The sequence below is a fragment of the Stegodyphus dumicola genome, chromosome 1 (assembly GCF_044657685.1).
Source record: "Stegodyphus dumicola isolate Sdum_Otavi_A_Nest chromosome 1, ASM4465768v1".
Classification (NCBI taxonomy): Eukaryota; Metazoa; Arthropoda; class Arachnida; order Araneae; family Eresidae; genus Stegodyphus; species Stegodyphus dumicola.
In genome coordinates, this window is record NC_140768.1 from 50,091,874 (window position 1) to 50,119,544 (window position 27,671).

Below are 27,671 nucleotides of genomic sequence, written 5' to 3' on the forward strand. Positions count from 1 at the left end.
ATAATTTTGAGACGGATATGCCTTTATCCATTTTTTGTTTGATGGACATTGAAACATGTTTTTGCTTTGTAGATCCTTTGGCAGCTCCAGAATTGGAAACTTTTTTTTGACATAATCGAAAGTTCAAGCTTAATTTTTTATAAAATTGCTCTAACAGTCTGCAAAAAATAATAAGCCGGATCCAATTAGAAGATTAAGGAACAGCGCAATCTGCAACATTAACTGAAATGACTTAGAATCAGTAAAGATAACTTTAGCCAACTTATACCATTCGTTATACATTAAACGTGCATGTGTAAACGTATTACGCGCATGCGTAAAGCATACAAAATAAAGTTTGTGGCTTTGAGGTCCAAATTATAGATCATTCCGTATAATGGACGTCTGGAATATGGACTTTATACTGTATTGATAATGTTGCACACATAATAGAGAGCAGTTTATTCTGAGTTGTAGTAAAATATTATGTAAGTCGCATCATTCATTACCCAAAAATATATTTGTTAAATTATTTATCCATAATTAAAAAGGTACTTTAAAAGTTAAAATGTACTTCCAGTATGTCTTATGGTATAGTAAGAATTCTGAAGAACGTAGTGTTTAATTGCTTAAAAAATAATTCAGTTAAAAAGCCTGTAACTTGTTCTTCTATTATGACTTTTCCTTGGACATTTTACAAAAGTAAAAGTTTTGTTCTGCTTTTGCAACGACTGATTATAAGAATATAAAATGTGAATGGCATTTGTTTTTCTGTTTCTGCATGCTTAAGTGGAGGATAAACATGGAGGAAAACTTGGTATTTATCCGATTTTAGATTCTTTCATTGTAGTATAGTGCTATGTTATGTATAGCATATTTTAATATAAATATTTTTGTTTACATTAAAAGTGATATTGTTTTAGTTTTATTATAAAACAGTAGGATTAAATATATCATATTTAGATTGTCATCTCATCTTGATATAGTTTAATTTTGAACAGTAGATTAGAATGCGGTGTCAATTAATTTATTCTTTTGCCAGGTTTATTAACTTTAAACCCTCTAAATTAGCTTTTAGTGGCTGTTTATGAGTGGATTTAAAAGTTTGGCAATTCAGGTGCTAAAAAGTAAAAGCCAGTTTTATATAGTATATGTATATAATATTGAATCAATAACACAGTATTTTGAGGAAATATTCGTTATCTATCTTTTGAAAATAAAAATTTCATAAATTAAGACCCAGAAATAAATGAAATTATATGTCTCTGTAGCTGTTAATGCATGTAATATACATTCTCCACAACTGCTGTTACCTTCTGTTCTTAAATTTGAAATTCTTTGCTCTTTTAGTGTTCATTAAAATAAAATGATTTATTTTAGTGATCTCTTACGATAGCAAAGTGAATCACCAGAGTAGACTCCATAATATCAGAATTTAGCAACAACAATATCATAAATTAAGTTGAAGATCAATAGACTTCTTAGTATTGGTATTTTCCATTTTTTCTACTTTTAAGTGATAGGTCACTAGACTAGTTTGTTTGCAGAAGTGGCATATATTATAGAATACATAAGAAAGAGCAGCTGTTTGAGAAAATGTTTATCAATATTAAGTGCATGCTATTTAGAAGTATTTAAAATAAACAATTATTTTTACCTTTTGGTTTATTTATTTTCTATTTCTTAAATAGGTTATATATATTTGTTTGATTTCTTATGAAAACTATGCAGTTTTATTAATAGTGCTCACAAATAATTTCTTTTCTGATACTAAATATGAGTTTTAAGACAGATATTTTATTCTTTTGTCAGTATCTGTTTAAAAAATATTTAGCTCTGATTATTTATATTTATACTAATGAATGTTCCATACTTATTTCATAAAATGAAGGAAGAAATTATAAACAGAATTATTTTTATTCTTTTCTTGTTTTCTTGTCATTTTTCTTTTGATAAATAATAATAGATGCACATGGAATTAAACAAAAGTTCAGTTAATATTTTCTTTCATTGATTATAGCATGCTGCTTGTGATTAGATATAGGTATTTTTTTAATAAATAATTTGCTTGTATGTAATTACAAGCAGCATGCTATAATTAGTGGAAGAGAATATTAATTGGACTTTTGTTTAATTCCATATACATCTGTTGTTATTTTTAAGAATAAAAAGCAGGCATTATTGAAACACAAAAAGAATAAAAATAATTATGTTTGTAATAAATCAATTTTCTTTCTAACCTCTTAATAAGAGAATTCCTGAAAGTAATCATTAACTTTTGTAGATGATGAAACATGTCTATTGATTCAAAATTGTGCAAGAATTATATCTGAGTTGCTAAAAACTGTTAACGTAAAACATATCACTATACAGTTGACTGTTTATTACTCAGTATTTTATACTGCACTAATTGGTTAAAGTTTCGCAGTTTTGTAGGTTCCAGGAATTAAATTAGTATAAATAACTTATTACAGTGTAGCAAAATACCAGTAAAATGAATACTAATCATTATTATAAGTAATTAATTAGAAACAAACTGTGAATCAACTATACAACAATTAAGTAATTTACTCATTTGGATGAGAAATCTGCATAAATACAGAACAGTAAATATTATGTTTGCTTTGTTAGGACTGAATTAGTATGGCATTTTATCCATGATCTTTGAAGAAATTTAAACCAAGATTTGAAATAAGTTATCAAGTAAGCCAGATATTAATGGTGTTATTAACATGGTCTTCCCATTAGCACTATTGACTGTTATAGCGATTTTTCAGTAGTCAAACAATAGTATATCAGTGTTTTATGTTATTTATGATAATAATATTGTTGTTTCATACATAAATTTGAATATTTTTTAATGCTGACTTTATTAACTAAAGAATGCAAAGCTAGTAAATTAAATTCAGAAAATTAATAATTAAAAAGAAGGGGAAGGAAATTACGGATCTGTAATAAAGTTGCAGATCATTATATGGTTGATAATCCCGATATCAATGTATTTAATTTTCTTTCTTTTTTTAGCCCAAAGGGTGTTAGCCCAGAAGGGCTATTAATTTCATTTTGCATTTTATAAAAACTTTAAAATATGGCTGTATCAATTTTCAAATTGTTGCCACCAAATATTATCACCCTGTATTATATTTAAAGAAATTAAATAATGAAGAATCTACATAAATTTATGTATGTTTCTCGCATTGAGATAAAACAAGGGTACTGAAAGCCATCAAATTTTGAATAATGTAATCCTCCACCTGAATATGGGAATTCGGAAGCCCAAATTTGGAGTATGTTTTATTGTCTGTTTAATATTCTGTAAATCTTTAACAAATTTGAACTTGATGATTTCAAAGCGAGTAATGGCAACACCGTCGGGGGGGGGGGGACATTTTCATCTCTAGCGTGCAAGACTGTGTATCGGAAATTTTAAAGATATGCTCTTTTAAAATTATTTTGTGATACTGCAATTGAATTGAATTGAATTTTATGGTTTAAGTGTGAAGAACATGCTATTTAATAAATAAAGGTAACACACGAAATGTTAAAATATTCCCTTTGGGCATAATATAAAAATCTGAATGCTTGAGTTTTTATATATTTATTTATTTTTAATTTTTCTTTTCATTTTAATGCCATTGACTGAAACTGTGGAAATGTTAAATACAGAATTCAATACATAGAGAGAGAGTGAAATCCATTCTAGACTAAGAGAATATTAAATGGAGTGTTGATAAAATAATGCCAAAATGTGCTAGAATTTCAAAAAATCATATTTTGAATGTTTTAACAAATTTTTACTCTAGTCAAGAACTGTAATTTTGGATTATTCTAAAAGAGCCAGCCAGGCAAAATTTTTGATATTGCCTGGATATGACTACATACCAAATTTAACTATTTACATTTGGATTGACTGAAATTCCTCTCCATATATTCATTAACAGTGGATAACAAATGGCAGCTTGTCATCATAACAGGTGCTCTGTACTTACCGTTTACAAAAATAATATTTAATACAAATATTGGAAAGATCCTGGATTAATAAATAAAACAGCTGCCATTTGTAATAAATAAATAATTTCATATATTCCTTATTGTAGCTGCAAACTCTCCCAGTCTCCTGAAGAATCTCTTGATTTTTAATTTTTAGCTTTTACCAAGAAAAACATTTTCCAGCATAAATTAAATTTTTTGAATTAATGAAATTTTAATTGTGTTAATCTCATTCTTCCACCTTCAAGTTTTCAGCATAATTTTTTTCTTACTATATTTTGTTTTATCTGAATTTTTTTTAAATTTTAATTGTGTTAATCTCATTCTTCCACCTTCAAGTTTTCAGCATAATTTTTTTCTTACTATATTTTGTTTTATCTGAATTTTTTCAATCTACTGTTTATATTTGTAGACCTTTTTGTGAAGATTTAACCAATTAATATTTATAATTTGCTTTATTATTATGGTATTTATTTGTATTATTATTATTATGTACATTAGTAAGTTTAGCCATGCAGTACTATGTACATTAGTTACATATTCAAAAGCTTTCCTTCCCTATTCAGGACTTCCTCATATAAAAGTATAAGAAAATTGCAAATGAAATTAGCCAAAGAACCTAAAATTTAGAATATCTAATTAAATATTACTACATTTTACATCAGAATCACATCATAAATAACTTGAATCATGCATTATAAAAGGAAAAGTCAATTTCGAGTTCTTTTGAAAAGTGTGACTGCTCAGTGTGAAAACTCTTATTTTTTTATATTTAAGGTTAGCAGCTAAGTCTTATTCAAATTAAAAGACTTTTGATGGAAAATTGTTTTAATCTGTTAAATGTTTAAATAAATACCTATGACTAGGATCAAGCTAATGTGAAAACACTGGGAAATCTACATCCACCAAGAGTTATATTCTGTAAATCTGATTTAACAGGAAGGTTTGTCACTAGTAATAATTTAAAAACGATTAATAGATGAAAGCAAAGCACAAATATATCACTAAATTTTATGTTACAGTGATCAGGACTGACTACTATGTTTTTATGGTATGGGGGTACTTATATTTTATCAAGCTGAAGGTCTTTCTGAGAGCTTGGCAGAAAGCAATGAGATCCATGAGTTCTATCTCACAAAGTTCCTTCAATTAGAATTGGGTTAAAGCAGAGAGTTTTTGTATACTTTGTTCTAAATTAAATAATTTAGTCCATAACAAATATTATCCAAAATGAACAGAAGAGTGAATTATTTACTTATTTTTGTTCTCAGTTTTGGTTTGCCATAATTATAGGCAATTAGTGAGAAAGACTTCACTTCAAACTGTTTCAATTAATTTTTTAAATTCTTGAATTTAACTTGGCATAGAAAAGTGACCTATAAGTCAATTAATTTTTGAATATCTCTGTAAATTCTCATATGAAGTTTTGAAACTTTTGGTTTTAAACTAACCAAAGGATATTAATGCATTACTAACTGGAGTATTTACTTTGTTGGGGATATATAAAAAATTAGATTTCACAAAACTCTCTTCACCCACAATAACTTCATAAAACCTTTCACAGCTTAGAAAAAATTCTGCAATTTGCTTTAAGATATATCTTGTAACTCAAATTAAGCAATATCTCACCATAGTCTGGTTTTTGTTTTTGATCAATCAGGATTCACTCTAGTCCAGTTTGAAAATTTTAAAATAAACTAAATTTGAGAAAAATAAAATAAATTAAAAAAATAGCTCTATTTTTATTACATAAAGATTGGGTCCCACTTCCCTTATTTAAGTCTTTTTGTGCAGTTTTAAAGTTGCATGATATAAATTTCAGTTTTTTAAGTTCCTCGTTGTATGAGTGCGTACTTATACTCAGACTGTTTGTTCTTTAGCTCTGACTTATTCATTCTTTTTTGCAAACTGTGAAAGCTACAACATGAAAAAAATGCACTTACTTTAATGGAATTTTGGAAGTGCTATGACATTATCAAAAATACAGGTAAAGCATGCCGTGAATTAACAGCAACGAATATAAAGGCACTGCAGAAACATATCATACCATATTGTGTAAAAATGAGTTCATTGGTTTTAGAATTCATTTTACTGACATCATTAATAGCATAGTGGAAACTGAACAACTTGGTATCAGTGACTTAGATTCTATTAGCTTAACTGAGTGCATCAAATTGAACAGATGGCACTTATTAATATAGATGAAACATACACTAATATAGATGAACAATGGACTTATATGAAGAATGAAAGGACAGCTTAGATAATGAAGACTGTGTGCTCGAGAATTGGCAATTTAACTGCTGTAAAAGATTACTGGATTAGTTGAAAGCTTGTCAGAGCATATTATGAAAGTTGATTCTAGTACTGAATGCAGCCTTTCAGCTTGCAGAATGATAAGCAATGCAGTTCATTACTGCAGAGAAATATATGAAGAGAAAAGGCCAAATAAGAAAAATATGCAATCATTGATACTGGCAATTTTTAGAAAATTTAAATTAATAAAAAAATACATGTTAAAAATTATTTCTAATAGACATTTGAATATTCTAATCACATTGGGAATAAAGGGAGAAATTTTATTTTCAGCCAGTTATCATTTTTTATATGTATTTAATTTTTTGTCTGGTTTCAAACGGTCCTAAATATTGCCAAAACCAGTTAACTAGACTATGTGAGGTATTGTTCCAATCCAGGATGAATATTAGAGGAAATGAAATCTGAAGCTATCTTTTAAAGACATCACACACATGTATAGATCATTAAAATTATAAATTCCTGCTGTCTCATGCATCATCTTCCTGTATTATTTTTGTGAGAAAAGTTTCATCTTGTATAACTATTTTTCTCTTAATTTAATTTTATATAAAACATAACATGCTTCTTTTTATATATATATTTATTTATTTCAGATCACTGTGTCCATTATTATGACTTAAGAAATCCTAAACAACCTTTGGAAGTATTTAGAGGACACAAAAAGGCTGTGTCTTACGTAAAGTTTCTAAATAGCTGTGAAGTTGTCTCTGCGTAAGTTAAAATCATTTATTCATTTTAAACTACATTTTTCTTTTAACTGTACAGCTAACTGAGAAATATTTATTACACAGTAAAAATATTTTTACTTAAAAATATTTATTACATAGCAAAATATTTTTATTTAGTTTTAATCCTCTTAAATTTATAACTGGTTTCTTTACAACAATCAGACAACTAATACTTACAATCCAAAATTTTTCCTAAATGGCCACTTCTTATCCCAAATATCTTGGTTTTGTCCTTGACTCTGAAATCATGTGTACTAAGTACATTGATCTACTAGCATCTAGGGCTAGAAAGAGACTGAATATTTTGAAATTTATTTCTGGCTGCAACTGGGATGCTAAGACCATAAGGGCAACTTATATCTGCCTTATAAGACCGATTCTTGAATATGGTTTTCAAATGTATCATATTGCCTTGGATACAAATCTCCCAGAACTGGAAAGGGTACAGTTCAGTGCAGCATGCCTACTTCAACTTTTTTGAGTGGTTAATAAAAAAATCAAAGATTAAAAAGAAATAGTCCCCTCAGTCATGCTAAGAAATTATATGTATTACAGTCTTCTGTTGACATTTAATTCTTTAAAACCTATCGCATACCCTATGGACTCATTGTCTGGTGTGTTTTTTCATATAGAGTTATTAACTAATACTAACAAGTCCTCTTAACATCTTGAATACTTAAGACAGGCTGCTCTGGAAGTGGTTAATAGAATACATGTTGAGGCAGCTCTGATATATACAGATGGTAGTAAGAATGCACATGGACACTCTGGTAGCGGGGCTTTTATTAAATTTGGACTGGGAAATATCTCTCAAGTGCCAAAAAAAACAGTTTCTGTTCTGTTTTTGGTTCTGAATTGGCTTTGGGTTATGTTTTAGAGTGACATTTATCCAGAGAAGCCTGGTCCTTATGGGCAATCAAAGTGTAATTCAATACCTAGATAACTGGAGAAATATTAGAGACATGAGAGGAATTAAAGTTGCTGAAAAACTCAAGACCTTGTCCCATTCTTCTGTCTGCCATATACATTGGATACCATCTCATGTAAATCTAAAATATAATAATACAGCTGATAGACTAGAAGGATAATTCCATGCTTCAGGTTTATGTTGAACTTTTGACCTACCTTGAACTATACTTTACAAGAGAGCCTTTAATTAACAATTCCTGAAGACTGCTACCGACACACTCATGGTATCACAGTATAGCTCCTGGTACTGCTATTGGTTTCAAGGATGACAGGAAGGACCAAACGGCTCTGGCTCGTTTGACTTCAAGTCATTTAAATAGATTCTTGTGGTATTAAAACCTTTCCCACTTAAGCCATATGTAAAAACAATGAAGCTACTGCACAACATCTAAGTTGTATTGCCTTAGTGTGCGAGATCTGCTGAAGAGACCTAATTTCGTATTGGAAGTTATGAAAGCAAATGAACTTATGGATCTGATTCAGATCAGAGAGATTATTAAGAAGAAATTTTTATTTCCCAATTATAAAATATGCCAATTTGATTAGTTGGCAATATTATTTTGTAAATTAAAAGTCTTACTTTTGTTTCACATATAGGTCAACTGATAGCCAGTTGAAACTTTGGAATGTAAACCAGTCTCATTGTCTAAGATCTTTCAAGGGGCATCTCAACGAAAAAAATTTTGTCGGTCTTGCAACTGATGGAGATTTTATTGCATGTGGTAAGTAAATGCTTCAGTTTGATAACTTTGCTTTCTCATTAATTTATGAATAATGTTTAATGAAATCTGCATAAATAATAAATTTTCTTAAAGAAAGTTGAATTTATTTGTTGAGGTGCTGTTTATTCTGTTAAAGTATTTTATTAACATTCATTTTATTAAAAAATATTTTTAAAAATTCCAAAATTACTTTGTAAAACTTCAAGCAACTTTTCCTTTTGGTTGAGTTTTGCTGTGTTCAGAATTGCTCTCTTTTATTACAAAATTTCACATTCTTAAATTTATTTAAATAGCATTAAATTACATTAAAATCCCCCCCCCCAAGATTAAACCCTAAGCTCAGAGCAGTTAGTAGTGATAAACACATCTTTTATCCAGTATTTTTTTTATTTTATTTAAAAGGTCTTTCATTGAAATGCTTTGCCTGTTGCCTTACATTCATTTACTGTGACTAGAAAAATTGGCCAGTTATTTTCAAATTTTATTTATCAAGTGGATTTATGTTGAAAAGACACAGAAGTGAATCCATCAGTATGTATATTTTGTACACCAGAAGTATCTGCTAGAAAGCTACAGAAGTTATCTTTCTTATTAGATTATTCAACAAAATACTTTTTCGGTAGCAGTCAAAGATATGTAATACCTGTTTATAAATACTTCCTTCTTTAGATGTCCTATCTTTTTGAATGATGTAAATCATTCTCAGAGTTTTTGAAAATGAGTCCCCTCGCCATCATAAAATAATTCAAGCCATTTAAAACTGGAGGTGATGGGTAATTTAGCCTGTCAGTGGCTCGCAGAACTCCGATTCTTTACCTCGGACTATGCCCGGTGATTGAATGGTCACATTGTATGTGTAGCATAAATAGAAACTGATTTCGTTTAGAAAATCTATCCATGCATCCCATCCCCTCTGAGGTAGATAATTTTTTAAATGCTTTGCCATCAGAAATTAGCAACTAATTTTAATTAACAAACTTCCGTACTATTATTACATGGTAATTGTAAATATGTGGCAGTGACATTCTAATTTTATGCTTAAGTATATATTGCCTTAAGTGATCTTTTTTCTAATTTAATTTAACTACTTTTCCAGGCAGTGAAAACAATGCATTGTACATTTACTACAAAGGTCTTTCTACTCAAGTTTTAACATTCCGATTCGACACCGTAAAGAGTATATTGGTATGCTTTATGTGCTGTTCCTATTCAATGGCAATAAATTTCCTAATTTTTTATATAAACTGTACTTTCATGCTAAACTAGATTATTCTGTAAAATGATTTTAAATGTTTTCTTTATTAACATATAAATTTTTAATGTCATATATACTGATTATTAAAGGTGTATTGTGCTGTATAATGTCTCAGTTCAGGTTTATGAGTGAAATACAATGCAGATCTTTAATTCGGAGTATCCTGTTATAAATTATCAGTGCAATATCAAGTACTATTGCAGACTGATATATGTGCTTGCTTTAACCCATTAACCGCCAAAACTACAAGGAATGTTTCTTTTCTCATGAAAATAATAACAAATATTAAATTAACCATTTATAACATAAATTTACATTGAAAATTAAAAAAAAATGCTCTTACCTGTGGAAAAAACGAGTGTTGTGTTCACGCAACGTCAGCGGAATAAGACTATGGATGTTTAGTGAGTAGGATTGTACTCGTGTGATGTTTCTTTTGAGTGGAGCACAGGATTACTTTTTAGCTGTATAACATTTTATAAATCTACAAATAACTTTACTTGTAATTAATTTAATATTAAAATATGTATTGTATTTCTTTGACAAATACAGATTATTTCATTTGAAAGATTCAAGCATGAAAAGCTTGATTACAATCATGATGTAAAGCTACATTACATACTTTGCATCTATAAACAGTCTGGCTATGGTACTCTTTACAACAAAGTCTTTTGTTATCAACGGACTTTATGATAAAATGTCTACCATCTCCATGCAATGGTTTTTGAGTGCTGAATTTACTAGGTCTTCCTGTTTCTGATCTATTTCTGGCTAATTCTACACTCTCAATACGAGTTTGCAAAAGGAATAATGCATTCTCGCGTCTGGAATCTAAAAGAGACTTTATATTTTCAGTAGTAAAAAGTGGTGATATTTAGTAAATTTAGATACGGTCTCACCTCATATAATTTATCAGTATTGTCAACTTGGCTATTGTCAAATGCAAATTCTGCTTCATATTCCTGTACTACAAACATGATATCAATTCTCGTACAACAAGAACAGAAATGTCCTTATCAAAAGACCAATACATTTTTTCTTGAGGTAAAGAATATCCTGTAAGCAATAATATTACAATAAATCTTCTCATATAGGCTTCAGATGCAATAAATTCTGGGCTTTTTTTTTTTTTTTTTTCCTGAGCGTATATATTTGTCTGTTCAACTAGAAGGGAATAAATGTCTAAACCAAAAAGAAAATCGAAAATCTGTGCACTAGTTTTACATTGTGTTTTGTCTTTTATAATTTCTCTTCTATCTCTTTCTTCATGTTCTTCCTGAGACATAACTAACAGTTCTTTTTTATCCACTTCAAAAAGTCTTCTGCTTTTTAAACTTTTTAGTATGACTATAACAGCTTTTAGAAAGCTGAAACTTACTTCTTACGTGAATTTCAACTTTCCCAGAAGTATCATTTGGTAAAATATCATTATTTAAAACATTGCCATTCCTTTCTTCTTTGTCTCTAGCCTCTGCAATTTCTGGGGGAACAACAACAATATCAGTTTCATTCTGGTCATTATTAACATTATCATCATCTGTTTCTTCATCAAAAAATCTTTGAAGGGCTTCTTCTAATGTAAGATGCCTTGTTCAACGCATTTTAGCATGAACCAGAACATCGAAAGGAATGAGTGAAAAAGGAGATTGACTACCTGTTTTCCCTTCCTTTCCAACACAAATATAATCATCTGACTGATGTAATGTTCTGATAAACAGTGAACTTGACTAAAAATAGATCACTCATAAAGATGGCAATTCTTTCGTTAAATATTTTCAGCAAAAATACAATGTCGAAAATTTTGCTTAAAGTATGAGATTAATTATTATAAACAAAATGATTGTTGAAGGCAAATATTTTTTTACAGAAATAATCTTCATAATATTCCCTACACAAAATCATCTGCTGGTATTAAATATCTTAGGTAGTTATATTTATATACGCATTTATTTTGACCGTTGCGTTAATGCAACACCAGCGGCTAATGGGTTAAGTATAATTGAATATTAAGGTCAGATAGCTGGAGGGAAAAAAAAATTCCATTTGCTTTATGTGCAGGTTTAGTAGGCAAATAATAATAATTGTATGTAATTGAATTATTTAGAGGCTATTAAAATTATCAACTAAATAAAACAAAGTATTTAGTTTTGTACTTTTTGTTTATCTATATAAACCAGTCAACTAAAATTTTTAGTTGTGACTCCATCAACATAGTTTGTTATTTTTTTTTATCAGACATCAGATTTGAATCCATCAACATAGTTTGTTATTTTTATCAGATATTTGGTTTATAGAATATCCCAAATAAGTTAGAGCAATGAATTTGAAATTTCTGTGTAAATTCAGTTTTGTAATGTTATAGGCAATACTGTAATAAGTGATATGACAATTTGATACCTTAATGTAATCATTATTATGTATAAATTGAAATGTTATAGAATTGTGGTAATTATATTCAAATAAGGCTAAATAAGTAATTGGGCGGGGAACGAACAGTCTATCTCTTTAAAAGTTATACAGCCAAATTTATAATTTTCTGAACAGATTAAATTTCTTGTTCAAAATTAACAAAAATGTAGGTATGAAGCAAATACCAAATTTTCTGTAGTCAAAACAGTTGTCGGATCTAAAATATTTCAGGAAATTTTTTTTTTTTTTTTTTTTTTTTTTTTTTTTAGTTACAGCAAAATCTGATATCTGCATTTAATATAAATCAAATTTAAGAATGAAATTATTAAAAATACATCAACATTTATTTATCAATAAATTCCAAATGAAATACATAAATAATCTCCAATCTTGAATTTCATTTTTTTAATACATTATTGATAAAAAATATTTGAGCAACATATTTTTTTTACGGAATCTTTTTACATCAAAAGAAAGGTAGAGGGTAGAAGATTATTTCAAGGGATAAACTGAAAAGAAAGCATAACAAAACACGGGAAGCTAAGTTCTCTGCTGGGAATTTAATGTTGCTCTCAGAGCCACTACAAACTGATATTAGAGATCCAGTTGATTATTCATTAATATTTTTAATGAATGCTTGCTTCTATTGGATGCCAGTAAAATCAATCTTTCTAAAACTTTGAGTTAAAATTTTACCGGAGTTAGGATTTGAAAGATTAAAGAAAGCAGGAAAATTCATTTTTGAATTCTTGAACAGTTTTAAGGATTCCTGGAGGTTTGGGAATTCAAATGTCTCACCTATATTAAATTGGTCACATGAATTGTACAAAAAATATTATATATATTTAATACATGAGTTTTTGAAGCTAAAAAATAAAAAAATAAAAAAAATAAAAAAGAAGTTTTTCAATGTATTTCATATTTGGAGTATTCCTTGCTGGTATATGAATTGCATTTTTGATTTTTTGTAGGAAAAAGAGAAAAAAGAAGACGACTCAAATGAATTTGTTAGTGCTGTGTGTTGGCGAATGGTATAAAAATCTTTAATCTAAATATTGTTTTTTTAAAAATTAGTTGTGCCTTCATTTATAAATGATTGCTAAGGTATTTAATACATACTTGTATGCTAAGTAAATGTATATTAAAATAAATTGTGTTTAAACAAAACAGAAAAAATTTCAGGAATTAAAATTTTAGCTCATACCAGTAAGTATTTTACACTGAATATACACTGCTGGCTGTTAAAGTTGCAACACCAGGAAGGAATGATCTGACAAATGTCAAATTGCATGAAAGAAAGAAGAGGTTGGGGATGACACAGGATGCAGAAATGACATCTGAAGATCTGCATAAAGGAAAAGTTGTGTAGTGGATTTGTCATTTGGAAAGCGCTTTGTAAGGTTGGAGTCTGCTCAGAATATCATGTTATGTCTTGAATAATACGAAATGCTTACCAGCAAGTGTTGGAATACGATAGAGACAGGATCATTGCCTATCAAGAGTGTGGGTTATTGTTCCGTGATATCATCCATCACACTGGTCAACATCCAACCGTTGTTCATGCGAATATGGAATCAATGGGTTGTTGAGGGTCATCATGCAGAATCTCAATGCCCTCCTAAGACTGATGTTTGAGAGGACAGACATATTGTGAGGTCAGCTCTGAAAAACTGTACAACCACATCACTGACCATTAGTCAGGAAATGAGTATGTTTGTAGTATGCCTAGTATCCACTTGTATGTTGCGTCAGCGTTCGCAGCCGCGTGTACTATTAACATAACGACCATTACTTCGGCTTTCCTTGACAATGCAGCATAGAGAGACAACAACTCTAGTACGCCAAATGATAAAGCTGGATGCAGGAGTGGCACAACGTTGTGTTTTCAGATGAGTATTGGTTTTTTGTGTAGTATTCTGACAGCTGTGTATTTGTGGGGGAGGCTCCGAGGAGACTGCACGTCGGCTGCTTGTATTCAGTATCACTATGGGGGCCCTGCACCTGCTGTGATGGTTTGGGCAGCCATTGGGTGCATGATACGCTCATATCTAGTTCGAATTGAAGATAATTTGAATGCAGATTGGTACATTTCTGACATCTTATGTCCAGTGGATGTGCCCTATCTTCGAGGCCTGCCAAATGCCATCTTCCATCAAGATAATGCAAGACTACATGTTGCACATTGTGTTTTGACCTTCCTTCATACACAAGGTATTTGATTACTGCCCTGGCCTGCAGTGTCTCTAGATTTGGCACCCATTGAAAACATTTGGTCATGGGTTTGCTGAGAGACTGACCCGCCACCCTTCTCCAGCATATACAGTTGATGAAGTGTGGCATAGACGTTGAAGCAGCATGGGATGAGTTGCCCGTTTCTGTCATCCAAGTTCAGTTCGACTCCACGTGTAACCAGGTAAAGACCATTTTAGAAGCCAAGGGTGTCAGCTGTTTCTACTAATTTTGCACCCCTGTAAACTCCCAAACTACTTACAAATTTAATCATTTAATCTTCATGCCATACTGTTTATGTATGGTAAAAATCTTTTTTGTGTTTTCTTTTCTTCATGTAATTTTAATGGCCAGCAGTGTAATATTTAAGATTTCCCTACTCACAAATAAAATATGTTCAGTTTGCAGAGAATAATTTATTCTTTTGTTAGCTTTTGACCAATAGCAAGTAGCGTTTTGATAATTGTTATAATTTTTTGCATGTTGCAATTTATTACTGCATTAAAAAATAAGAGCTTTGGAATTTAAATATTGGAAAATACATAGATTTAAAAACCTTTGTACCTGTGTATGAAAAATAGATGGGTAATTATTTTGTATTAACTTTTAACTAAAAAATGTAGGAGCAAACTGGAAGAAAATTAAACAAAAAATAAATACAAGATAATCACAAGTGAAATATAATGGAACGAAAAATTATATTACTAATGCAAACTGATTTTTGCTACATGAATCGTTTATTAAATGCAAGTAGTTTTCAAAGATATTAAAGGGAAAAAATGCACAAATGCTTTCAGGTAATTGCATTAACTTCATAACTGTTCTTGAAACACACTCATATAACAAAAATAGCTATTAAGATGTGACTTACATTATCAATAAAAGAAAAGTATTGATATTTTATACATTTAAGAATAATTTATTGAAATTTGAGAAGTGGTACAAAATGTTTCAGACATTGCAGAATTATTTTCATTTAAATAACTGCCAATAATAAAATTGTATTTAATGTCATGAAATTCATATATATATTCCAATAATTTGGAATTCTGAAACATATTATGATATTTTCAATGAAAAAGAATGAAGTGTATTAAACCTTTTACATAAAATACTTTCTTAGAGTTGCAGAATAATGTACATTTATAGCAGAAAATACATAGTGAAGAAAACAGAACATTTCAGGAATGCAAAGTGTTTTGATATAAAATTAACAGACTATTAATACTACACCAAAAAAAGGAAGAGAAAAAAAAAAAAAAAAAAAAAAAAGGTTGTTTTGGAAATAAAACATGTTATCTACAATAGCTTATAGAGAGAACACTGTATTCACCAGTGTTTATGAAAAGTGGTTTAAATGGTTAAGTATTTGACATTGATGAGAATGGAATTAACAGCAAACTACATTCATGAAGTCAGAAAGATGGTTTGGCCATTTGAGTATGACAAAATACACAGGGACTATCCTCATAAGAAGAGGGATGCCTTTGTGGAGAACTTTCTAAGAGAGTAAGTATCTAGGGGTAAGTCAGCAAGTAAGGACTTTCTTTACTTGCTGAATCGCATTCATGCTACACATAGGGAGAACCATGAAAACCAAACATGCAGCTAGCTTATTTCTCTGTGTTCAAAACCTGGATGAATTAGCAGTATTCAGTAATCTTTAATTACTCAGTTCTTGGTAAGGCTGAAGTCATGAAAATTTAAGAGCAATGAATAAAAGTATATTTTTATTAGCATTGCATTAAAAATGCAAGTAACTTTTATACGATTTCTACATATTTTTTACATGTAAAAATTCTGATTTATGCTAAATGACTAAATTACCTAACTGGAAAAATGGAGTGAATCCACTGAAAATGAAGATTTGTACAAGCCAAAAAAGGAAAAAGGGTACTTTTCCATTTTGCTGGCACAGGCGATAAAGTAGCCAATGATGGTACAACTGATTGCAAACCTAATATCCTCACTGGTAACCTTTTACTCCTCATTTTCAACACAAGTCACAGCCATTTCTGATCAGATTGTTTGTTTCTTTCAATACTGGCATACAATTAAATAGAATTTTTACCAAATAGTTCAATTTTATGCCCTAAGGCCTTTCGTGGCCTTTTTAATTAAGTCAATTAGGATGCAATCACACCGCTCACCCGATGGCGAAAATACAGGAAAGGCAAAGCCAAGGGTTAAAATCATCAATTCTAATGAGAATGCACTAGCAAAGTAAAGCTCTGCAGTTTTAGATAATTTCTGAGTAAGCTATTCATACAAATTGAAATAATTCTTGCATTTGAACTTGTATTTTAAATTAAGATTGAACTTGAAATTAATGTAGATAATTACTGAGAGAATTAGATTTTTGTAGCATAGTTTATGTGAGATTAGATCACTTTGGGTCACGTGAATCAGGATGTTGTACCATGAAAGCATAGTAAATTCTTAAATTAATGTCTTTTTACAAACTTATTGTCTTTATTTATTGGCTTTTTTACAAAATTTTAAACGACATTAAAATGTTTATTCCTTCAAAATAAAAAATTCTTAGAACTAACATTTGTGAACATTTTTTATGTGTATACTGTTTGTTGTCGCCAATAAAGTCTGTTTGGCGAGATTTGCACCAGCGAAACGGAAAAGTACCATAAAAAGTTTAACCATATAGGAGTATTTATTCATGCATATCTTTTTAGGAAACAGTCATTTTTCTTCTAATTAACTATGTAAATATTAGTTAAATTATTTATAAATGTATCTGAAAATTTACAATTTGCTTATTTATTTACAAAACAATTTACTTATGTATAAATTTCTATAAATATTGCCATCAAATCTAGTTATTAAATAATATATCATGTTACGACTTTCACATTTAATTGTAAGCATAAATTAAAAGTACTATTGGCAGATGTATGTATAAAGTATTTAAGCGGGTATTATTCAGGCTAGAAAACAGTCTCTTAAACGGTTATGAAAAGCATAATATAGGAGATGCTAATGCATACTTAAAATGATTGTTAGAATGCATACTGTTGAATATGAGAACAAAATTTTGATACATATTAAAATAAGTATTTCCTTGTATTTTATAATTGCTCAGTTTCAAAACTTGAAGTGTTAATAATTTTTTTCCTTCTCCTCCTTCAATTCTTATCAAAAGTAACACTACATAGAAATCAAAGGTAATATTTAACATATTTAACTATTAAGGTATTTTAATTTGAAGAGAGCATTAATTGCAGTATGAATATGATTTTTGATTTAATCAACAGTTCAGAAAAGCTGTCATTTGAGTCATTTGAGAAAATATTTCAGGAGACTCTGTAAAGAAAATTTCTTTCAAATTAATGAAAAAATGTGAAAATGTTTCAATTAAATTAAAACTGTTCTGAACATAGGGAAATTGATAGCAGGAGATAGAAGAATATAGGAAATAAATAACTATTAATGGAAGAAAATTAATTCCATTTAGAATGAAATATTATTTAAAAAAGTAATCTTTCAAATAGTTAGGACTCAAATGATGTAACTGCAGAATATTTACCATAGAGCATGCTCTGAACATAGGGAAATTAATAAAGGAGATAGAAGAATATAGGAAATAAATAACTATTAATAGAAGAAAATTAATTCCATTTAGAATGAAATATTATTTAAAAAAGTAATCTTTCAAATAGTTGGGACTCAAATGATGTAAGTTATGTTAAAACCCACAGGTTTTAAAGATAAACCACCGAATGTTTTGATAAACAAGGGGTACATTTGAACCGTGTAAAACCATTCGGGTGGATATATTTAGGAGTTTTAAAAGAAAGATTCGGTCTGAACACACCAAAAGTATTCCCTCTTTAGACACTGAAAATAATCGATAAATATCACGAAAAACTACACTAATGGTTACTTTTAATCTCTTTTATGAATACTAGATGGCAGCACCACACAAGCAAATCATTAAAGTTGAGATATATTCTGTTTTTAAAGACACTGATTTTTCAAAGAAATGTTTCAGATTTTTTTTAAATATAAAAAATATCAATGAAAAAAAATCTTTATATAATTTTGTTGTTCGTATGCTAATCTGCCTATTCTGTATTACTTTTAATTTTTGTCTTTGAAATATTGCGTATAGTGAAGCCTTTAGTGTTGTGTTCAAACTGAACACACTGTACTGGTAGCGCCTGTCGCATAGGTGTGAGTCACAGAATCTAGTCTCGTGCTTCAAACACGGGGGAGGCTGAGAGCGCAGATTTATTTATATTTCTTTTTAGTCTTTTCTGTTTTTGGTTTTGAAGACCCCGGTGCTTTGTTTTCACTTAGCTATTTGATTTTCAGCGAGAGCAGACCTTTTTTTCTCTTGCTTTCATTGTATGTAGTTTGCTTAGTTTTGATTTCTGTAGATTTATTTGTATATATATTTAATAATTATTTTTTTTGCCATTAATTAATTGTACATATTATAGTATTTTAATTATTTTTCTTATAAATTTTAAAATTGTGTAAATGGCTCGGAGAGGCCTCAGCATTGCCGAAGCAATGAGAGTTTCCTTTTTTTTCCCGTTTTTTTTGGGGGGGGTGTAGAGTAGCAGGCCTCCCCGTGGTGCACCCTAAGTTATGCTAAATCTGCTACAGAGATCAGATTCTACTGTTTTTTAATCATAGACAAAGTATTTTACTGTAATACGTGCTTCACAGCAATGCTCACCTATCGCAGCTTGTGCGGCTCAGTGTGTTCGCTTCGGACATACCCACAAAATGGAAATGGTTTGTGCAATTTTTGTAAAATTATACCTGCATACTCTCCTAGGCCTAAATAGACTGCCTAAAATTTTTTTTGGTAAAATTCCAACTTTAAAGAGTAGCGTGCCGGAAAGGGTTAAATCAGTTTTGAGGTACTGTAGTTATATATAACTTAATAATTTTCTGTATTTATAGTTCATATATTTTTTATTACAAATTTCATTCTAACTGTGCAATTAAGTTATAATTTATATTTCACTATTGCATGTGGTATTAATAAATATTAGAAATAACAATAAAGGCCTTAATATGGAATTCTTTTGAAAAACATATATCAACCATTTTCTTTTTGTAGGGATCAAATGTGGTTGTTGCAGCTAATAGTCAAGGAAATATTAAAGTAAGTACCACTTAAAATACATATTACATATATAGCCTCCTTCTTTAAAATATTGTCATTAATCATTACACAATTTAAATAAGTTTTAAGGAAATTAAATATTTAATAATTTGGAGTAGGAAAAGTGATGAGGCCCGGTGGCACAGTGACACCACAGGTCCGGGGTTCGAAATCCGGGCTGTGCAAGGTCGACTCAGCCTTTCACCCCTTGGGTCGATAAAGTGAGTACCAAGTTCGCTTGGGGACTAATCAGTGGGGCCCTACGATAAGCTGACCACTTGTTTAGGGTATATGCTTACGCAGCCCGGGGCCCAAGGTCAAGAAAGTAGATTTTGGGGCACTGCAGGCCTTGGCCCATTAGGGCTGTTTGCACCACTGAGTTTAGTTTTAGTTTAGAAAAAGTGATATATTCTTTATATTAAATGGACAATAATTAAAGCAGACTTTTTCTTATGAGTAAACTAATTTATGTAGATAAAAATTGAACAAGTTGTTCAGTGTGGTAAACAAAAATATAAAAATAAAACTTTAAATCTGCTAAAATTATCTGCAAAGTATTGCATGTGACAAATATTTGGTAGTAATTTTACATAATCTAACGAATCTTGGTTTAAGCAATGAAAGAAAATATTGACTCCTCAGACATGTAAGTGCTACTGCTTCTTCTTCAAATTTTTTTTTTTTTTTTTTTTTTTTTTTTTTTTTTTACATTTGCACATGAAATATGCTACCTCTCTGCAGCTTTAGAAAACCTTAGTAAGGGGACTGACTGCTTTTGAAAATTATCAGGCTCCAAATAATTAAAAACAAGAGATAGTATTCTTGGTGAATTATTTTAGGAAATAGTAGAGCTTAATCCTGATAAGAAAGCTCTCTATGTTCCTGCATTTCCCATGATGGGTTTATTTCCACTGATTTATATTCTTCCTTTCTTTATATTCTTCACTTATATAAAAAGATTATCTTTGACATATAAAAGACTCAAAAACGTAATCAGCACCTACAGTATGACTGTATGGTAAAAGTCATGCATTTCATCAAAAGGATCCCGAGTCCTTTTTTTTTATTATTTGTGCTCCAGGTTTAATTGGATTAAAATTCAGATGGTAAATTTGTTCCTCTCAATATAAAAAAGAATAAAAAATGCTACTAGCAATAGCATTAGATTTACAATATTAAAGAGGATTAAGACACAATAACACGCCGAATAAATACTAATTCAGAAGTCAAACAACAAAAATCAGCGTTATACCTACAAAATTTGTAGGTATAACGCTGATTTTTGTTGTTTGACTTCTGAATTAGTATTAAAGAGGATCTTTAGCCATTGCCTTTATCTTCGTTATGATATACTGTTGAATGATCGCCTGCTGTACCATTTTCATGTAAATAGTACATACAAAAAAAAAAAAAAAAAACCTTGAAGCTCATTTAGGGAGCTCCACAAATTATTGAGAATCTGTCTCTGAAAAATAATATGCCCTATTCCAGGCGTTCTCAACCTGTGGTACACAAGAGAAAAATAGGTGATATGCGGAGATGCAAAGTACTTTTAACTACTAAATTCAAAAATTAAAATCCCATTATCCTGATTGAGAGTGGTGGTGGTAGTAGTACTTTGTAGTGGTGGTACTAAAGGTTTTCAATTTTTATTCAGATGGTATGTGTTAATAAAAAGATTAAGAACTGCTGCCATATTCCAAAGAACTTCTAAACCAAAATTAGTGCAGTTTGATCTCAGCTCCTTATTATTATATTATGTAGTTTGCTACCTCTTGTAAAAATATTTGTTTCTTTTACATGCCCAATTATTTTTAAACTTATTATGTACAATTTGTAAACAACTGTGAACAAAAGACAGAGGTCGAAATTTTTACAAGTTCTGTACATATGTGTAGTAATATTTAAAAGCTTTTGGCCTCCCCCCCTTTTTTTTAAAGTTTGCCAATAAATTTCTGTTGTACGCATGTAATTACAAATTTATGTTAGTTTATTTTTTTGACATAATCTTCTGAGTTGTTTCATGGCATCATTCAAATAAAATAATTTGTGGGTTTTTCTTAAAATGTTCAAAATTGAGTACAATACAGTCATTAAACTTTTGATTAAAAAAGGTAAAAATTGTTATGAAATAAAATCGGTGTTTGGGTCATTTTAATGACGATTCCTGTTATACAGTAAAAAGAATTGATAAAACAAGTTTCTATGACATGAGAATCCATTGAACATGATCCTGATCTATTTCAGCCATTTGGAGAAGTTGGCAATTAGAAAACATTGGTAGAAATATTCAGTGACAGAAAGTTAAAAAGCATGGAGGTAACAGCACAATAATATCTCCTGAAGCAACTATATAATGCAGTCTCTATTTTATGAGCAAGATCTCTGCAAGGTGCATGCTTCATCTTATATCATTAATTAAAAAATAACAGTTTGTCAACTGTTTAAGAAGTTGTTACAACTTTGCTGTGCAAATCATAGAACATTTTTACAATTGATCACAACAAGTGATGAAACCAAGGTTATGATCTCCATCAAATGGGGAAAAGGGAAAGTGCTATCAAGAAAAGCAAAATTTTAGCAGTTAAAGAAAAAGACTGTGGTCATAATATTTGGAACTACCACATGATTCTCATGATAAGCCTTAAAGAAAAAAAGACAGCCATTACTATGAACTGCAAGTCTTTTATTTTAGTTTTATTTATGTAACTCTTTGAGTTACACAATGAATTGGTCATGGATTGTTAGATGAGGAATTCATCTTGTGTATAATAATACTCCAAGCTGTCATCCCTCCCAAAAAAAGCAGTAAATTAATATGGTTTCAGGAGATAGCTACTTCCATTACAATCCAATTCTAGCTTCAAGTGACTTATATGTGCTCTCTAAACTCAAAATTTGAGCTTTATAGAAGATTTAATGATGATAAATTTATGAAAGTAGGTGTTATGGAACATTTTGATAATATATTCAGATTATAATGTAGAACCACAAATTAAAAGTGTGTCGATATACATGGTAAATATATTGAAAAATAAACAAATCAGATTTTTTTTTATACTTCTTTTAGAAGTATTTTAGGCCAGAAACTTTTGGATCTTACCTGGCATGAATATTTTTATGTTGACTTCTCTGTCAAATGGGAAAATTCTGAAAATCCTTTACTCATAAATGGTCATGTGAAATGGAAGGTAGACATTCTTTGTGAGTAATCAGATTGTTTAATTCTTAAATGATGAAATACTTGCAATTTTAACATAGCTTCTAGATTGATCGTTATAACATAGCTTCTAGATTGACCGTTATCAAGCCATTTTACTCTATATTCTATATTATTTCTATTAATAAAGCATATAATTTGAAATTGGCATTAAAGCCCCGTTCACAAGAGCAGATTCGACCGGTAGCGAAAACTGGTTCTTCCGACGTGTCCCGTTCACATGGGACAAGCGTTAACTGCCTCGCCGAATTGGAGGTAGAACTTGGTTGAATGTTCCTTACCTCTCAGGAGCAGGGTAAATTCCCGTTCTATACTGCGTGGTTCACTTAATTTTAGTTACTGCTTGCTGGACTGTCAGCGAAATAATCGTGCTGATAGATGTCTGGGGATGTGATAGCATCCCCCCACCAAAAAAAATTAGATAGAACTGTACAAATTATGGAAATTATAGACAAATACAGACAAGGTTATCTGATGCTAGGTATTCCAGAAATATCATTCAAATTAAAACTAAAATTAAGACAAGTGCATATCGGCTTCAACGCGACAAGGGACTTGGTATTTTTTGAACAACATTTTTTAAAAACAATTTAAGCATTCTCATCTAATTTTCATGAATATTATTAAATGGTTTTGTGAGACAAAATAATTTTAAGCTGAAAAAAAAAGTTTTTGCTAGTAATTTTTTTAATTTAAATTTTTGAAGAAAAATTTTACAATTAAAATGTCTTTCTTCTCCTACAATTTTCAATGTCTACCCCCAATTTTTTATTGTATTTATTAGAGTGTTTTTAATAACTTCAAGGAATGATTTTGCAATTAATGAATTAGTTTCTGAGAAAAAAATAAAAATACACTTTTATCTAAAATCTTTAAAACAGATATGATCTCTGTCACATTTTCATTTCAAATAATTTTTCCTTTCAATATTTTGCAAAACTCATCCTTGTTTCTATAAAGTATATAATTTTAAATAAGCAGTAAAAATAATAAAAGAATTAGTCCATACCTGTATATCTTTTAGGACTTTAAGTAAAAGGATTTATCGAAAAAAGTACAAAAGGTTTCTCAGTTTGCATTTGCAGTTTAAAGAATACAAACTGTCTAAATAGACATTTAATCATTTCAAATCTTTAAAATTTTATTACTGAATTTCAATACACACACATATATATAAATCAAACCTAGCGCTATTTATTCAATTGGTAAATATAAACATAAATTACAAACCTTTTTTTAAAACTTTATGTGGCCAGAAAAATTGCAAAAACTCATAAAACACAAGCAGAATTTTTCTTTACCTGTTTTTGTTTTGTAAAACACGTTCAAACCAATTTTAATGTATTAATTAATTATAATATTGTTGCATGCATACGGGTTTGTAATAGATTGATAATAGTTTGTAAATGATTGTCATTGCACTCAAATCCGGTGATAGCTTAATTAAATAAATTTTATCAACAGAAACACTTCAGAGTTCTGGAATTTTCCACAAAAATACTTGTACAAGTGTTTAGAATATCACTAAGTATAATCAGTAATTATGCTTCAATCTAATAAGAACATTAAACACAATGGAATGCAAAACGCATCTTAAGAGAAAGTTAACTCAGAAATATCTCCAATCTCTTGCTGAACTAATAACTGGCAACAATAACAACTTATATAGCATAAATAATGTCATAAAAATAGTGTGGTATAATGAGATTATTACTTTGAAACCGATGTTTCAAATTGATGCCCAAGAAGAACCAATATTTCCCATTTTGCTTCATTGCATATCTTTCAAAAAAGTAAAAAAAAATCATCCAATTAATTTCCGTTATTTTTTTTTTAATGCGAAATGTTTGTTTTACAAGCTGTGAAAATGTCAAAAGTTTGTAACCGATATATTTTTAGATATGAAATTTTAAAATTAATGGGCGTCAAAAAGTCTAAAAATATGAACGATTTTCAAAAATTCTCACAAAATATTAAAAAAAAAAAAAAAAATGCTAAAAATTTCATTTAATTTTTTTTCCTTCACAGTGTGTTATAGTGCAAACTATAATATTCTGAGATTCTCAGTTTATTTGTTAATATTTGCAAAAAAATTGTTTCAACTTTAAATTTGAAAAAAATCTAATCCTCTAAAAATCAAAAGCGTGACACCACATCCACAAGCAGTGTATGTACAAAGTTTGAGTTCTATATCTTATCAGCAAGCAGTTTAAAAATCCATGACCATCTTTTAACCATAGCGACAAGCTCTAAAAGTGAAATAAATAACAGCTTATAAAATAATAATTAAAAAGCATATATTTTTCAGGAACCATTATGAAAGTTCAGGTACTAGTTGCGAAAGTACAAATTACAAAATTAACAACAGTAAACAACATTAAAAATGTGTAAACAGTATTAGAAATTTGTCAATTCAGAAATGGGATTGTTCACAGAGGCTTAGGTGTAAAGGGAAGGAAGATGGTGGTCTTCTGAACTGGTCCTAAAGACGAAACTCTTTCATGTCTCCTTTTTGTCCTCTTGCTAATGGCAGCTGTGTGAAGGAGCATTGCATGTGAATGGGGTTTAAGACATCAGTTCATGTTTTGACTATGGATTATACAGGGATATCTTCAGCCATACAGGGATTTTATTTTGCTCTCCCCTTTTTTTTTTTACTTCTATGCAGATCAAAAGTTTCGTACTATTACTTAATGCAGATATCAAGCTTAAGCCATCAAAAATATAACAACCTGTATTAAAGATTCTACTGCTGAAAATCCACAGGCTATTATTATGTTCTATAAATTTGTGCTTGGTATTCCAAATTAACAATTATATAATAGGAGATTTTGGTTTTGACTGAAGGTACAGCTGAGTAATTTTCTATTAAAACAGTAACAGAGATGCCATAGCTTAGACACACACTATATACAGGAATAGAGGGAGGGAATCCCTTGACATGTGATCAAAACAGTCAGTGACAGAAGCCATTCTAAAGTTGCAAGCTTTTTCATTGAGCTAAGGATAAACTATTCTAAATGTGTGCAAAGTACATCTAGCCTTCAACTCATAAATTATTTATTGAGGGAAAGGATTATGGAACTTCCTCATATCTTTGTTCCCATTTGTTGCAGTGATTGTAAAACAAATTCATAATACTTGCAATAATGATATGCATCAAAATTTTTGGAGAATTAAGTATATCTCCTGACTTAAGAATATCTCCTGACAGTCTACAACTATCCCTTGCTGTAGAAATCAGCCCTAACCCTTTTTTTTATAGGGATGCCTTCAAAAAATGTCCTTACTTATGAATGATGCATTTAATGACAAATTGGCTTTCTGGTTTTTGCTTTAAGTAAAATATTCGTTATAACAATCATGTTGTCTTTCTTATAGTCAACATTTGTCAAGAAATAACAACAAAATTTTCTCTTGATCCACCTCTACTTAAAATGTATAAGGCCACTATATTAATCGCCCCCCCCCAGTTAGATATATTGGCAAGAGCAGTACTTATGATGGACAGACAGTACATTTTGTATTATGAAAATTAATAGTTTATTATGAAAAAGTGGAATCAGTTGCTTAAATATGCCATTCAGCTTGAAATTTTAAATAAGTTGAATATAAATAATATATATAATAGGATTTTAGTTAAATATGCTTACATACACTTCTTTCTGAGTAAACTCATGTTTTATTTTTCTTTCTTTTTTTAGGTTATGGAATTAGTATAACTTAGCTAAAGAAGCATGTACATAATGTAAATAATGTACAAAACAAATCTGCATTAAATCATGCTAATTGTGGTTACTAGGCAGCTATGACGAAAAAGGCATTTTAATGCTTTCTTAAAAATGTTTATGCCAAATTAGTTCAATAAAATGTATATTTTCATAAGATATCAATTATTTATTTGTTTAAAGTATTTTAAGGTTAAATATATTAAAAAAAATAAAATAATCAAATCTTGAGCTTCATTTTTAAAAGAAATTGTCCATTTCTTTTATATATGTCCATAATAATGAAATCTATTTACAGTGACATGTAAATAATGGGATATTTATTTTTAATATTTAACAAAGTTATACATAAGCATTATATATAATAATTAGAATAATTTTAAAAATATTTGTTTAGTACTGTTTGCAATATTTTATTTGCATAGAAGAAATGATTTTACAAAGTATGTGCTGTATTTTTAGCAATCAGCCTTAAAATGTTATAAAGTACCAAAACATATGATAAAGATTAGGCCACAGTATATAAGTATTAATAATAATATAGAAAAGCAACACAGGAAAAAAATTTGTTAAACATGATGTGTAAACAGCATCTTTTTGAAAGTGTAAAGTAATTACTGCACATAAAATTTTTAACAAATGTTTTAAATGACTTAAAATATAGAAATGATTAGGAAAGTGCTAAGTGCATTATTATTATTTAAGAATGATCATTATCATTAAAATATTGAAGGTTTTCACAGCCATAATGTGTATTGAACACTACAATGAAATACAATGAGCTCTTTTAATTTGTAATTTTTAAAATTTATATAGGGATTATTAGATATATTAGACAGATATGATTAAAGAGGCTTTAGTGACAGAATAGAATTCAAAAGAGTGTAAGCTGAAGAACATGGGAATATTTTAATATTAAAAGCTGGCTCTTGCAAAACATGCATTAAAATCAGATTATTAAATTGAATTGAATATGGGAATCTATTAAT

General features: G+C 29.5%; 1 protein-coding gene across 2 annotated transcripts in view; it reads left to right on the plus strand.

Moving 5' to 3' along the window:
- Nucleotides 1-26,841, plus strand: part of LOC118195249 (E3 ubiquitin-protein ligase COP1-like) — a 90,951-nt gene extending 64,110 nt beyond the window's left edge. Inside the window, exons 18-24 of one of the 2 annotated variants that reach the window (XM_035366504.2) lie at nucleotides 770-796; nucleotides 6,882-6,999; nucleotides 8,583-8,707; nucleotides 9,804-9,892; nucleotides 13,343-13,402; nucleotides 19,690-19,734; nucleotides 26,659-26,841. In XM_035366504.2, coding sequence (XP_035222395.1) covers nucleotides 770-796; nucleotides 6,882-6,999; nucleotides 8,583-8,707; nucleotides 9,804-9,892; nucleotides 13,343-13,402; nucleotides 19,690-19,734; nucleotides 26,659-26,676 — 482 coding nt within the window. In that variant the 3' untranslated portion in view covers nucleotides 26,677-26,841. The remainder of the gene's footprint in view (nucleotides 1-769; nucleotides 797-6,881; nucleotides 7,000-8,582; nucleotides 8,708-9,803; nucleotides 9,893-13,342; nucleotides 13,403-19,689; nucleotides 19,735-26,658) is intronic. The other variant, XM_035366505.2, reaches the window with a different exon arrangement.
- The last annotated feature ends 830 nt before the right edge of the window (nucleotides 26,842-27,671 follow it).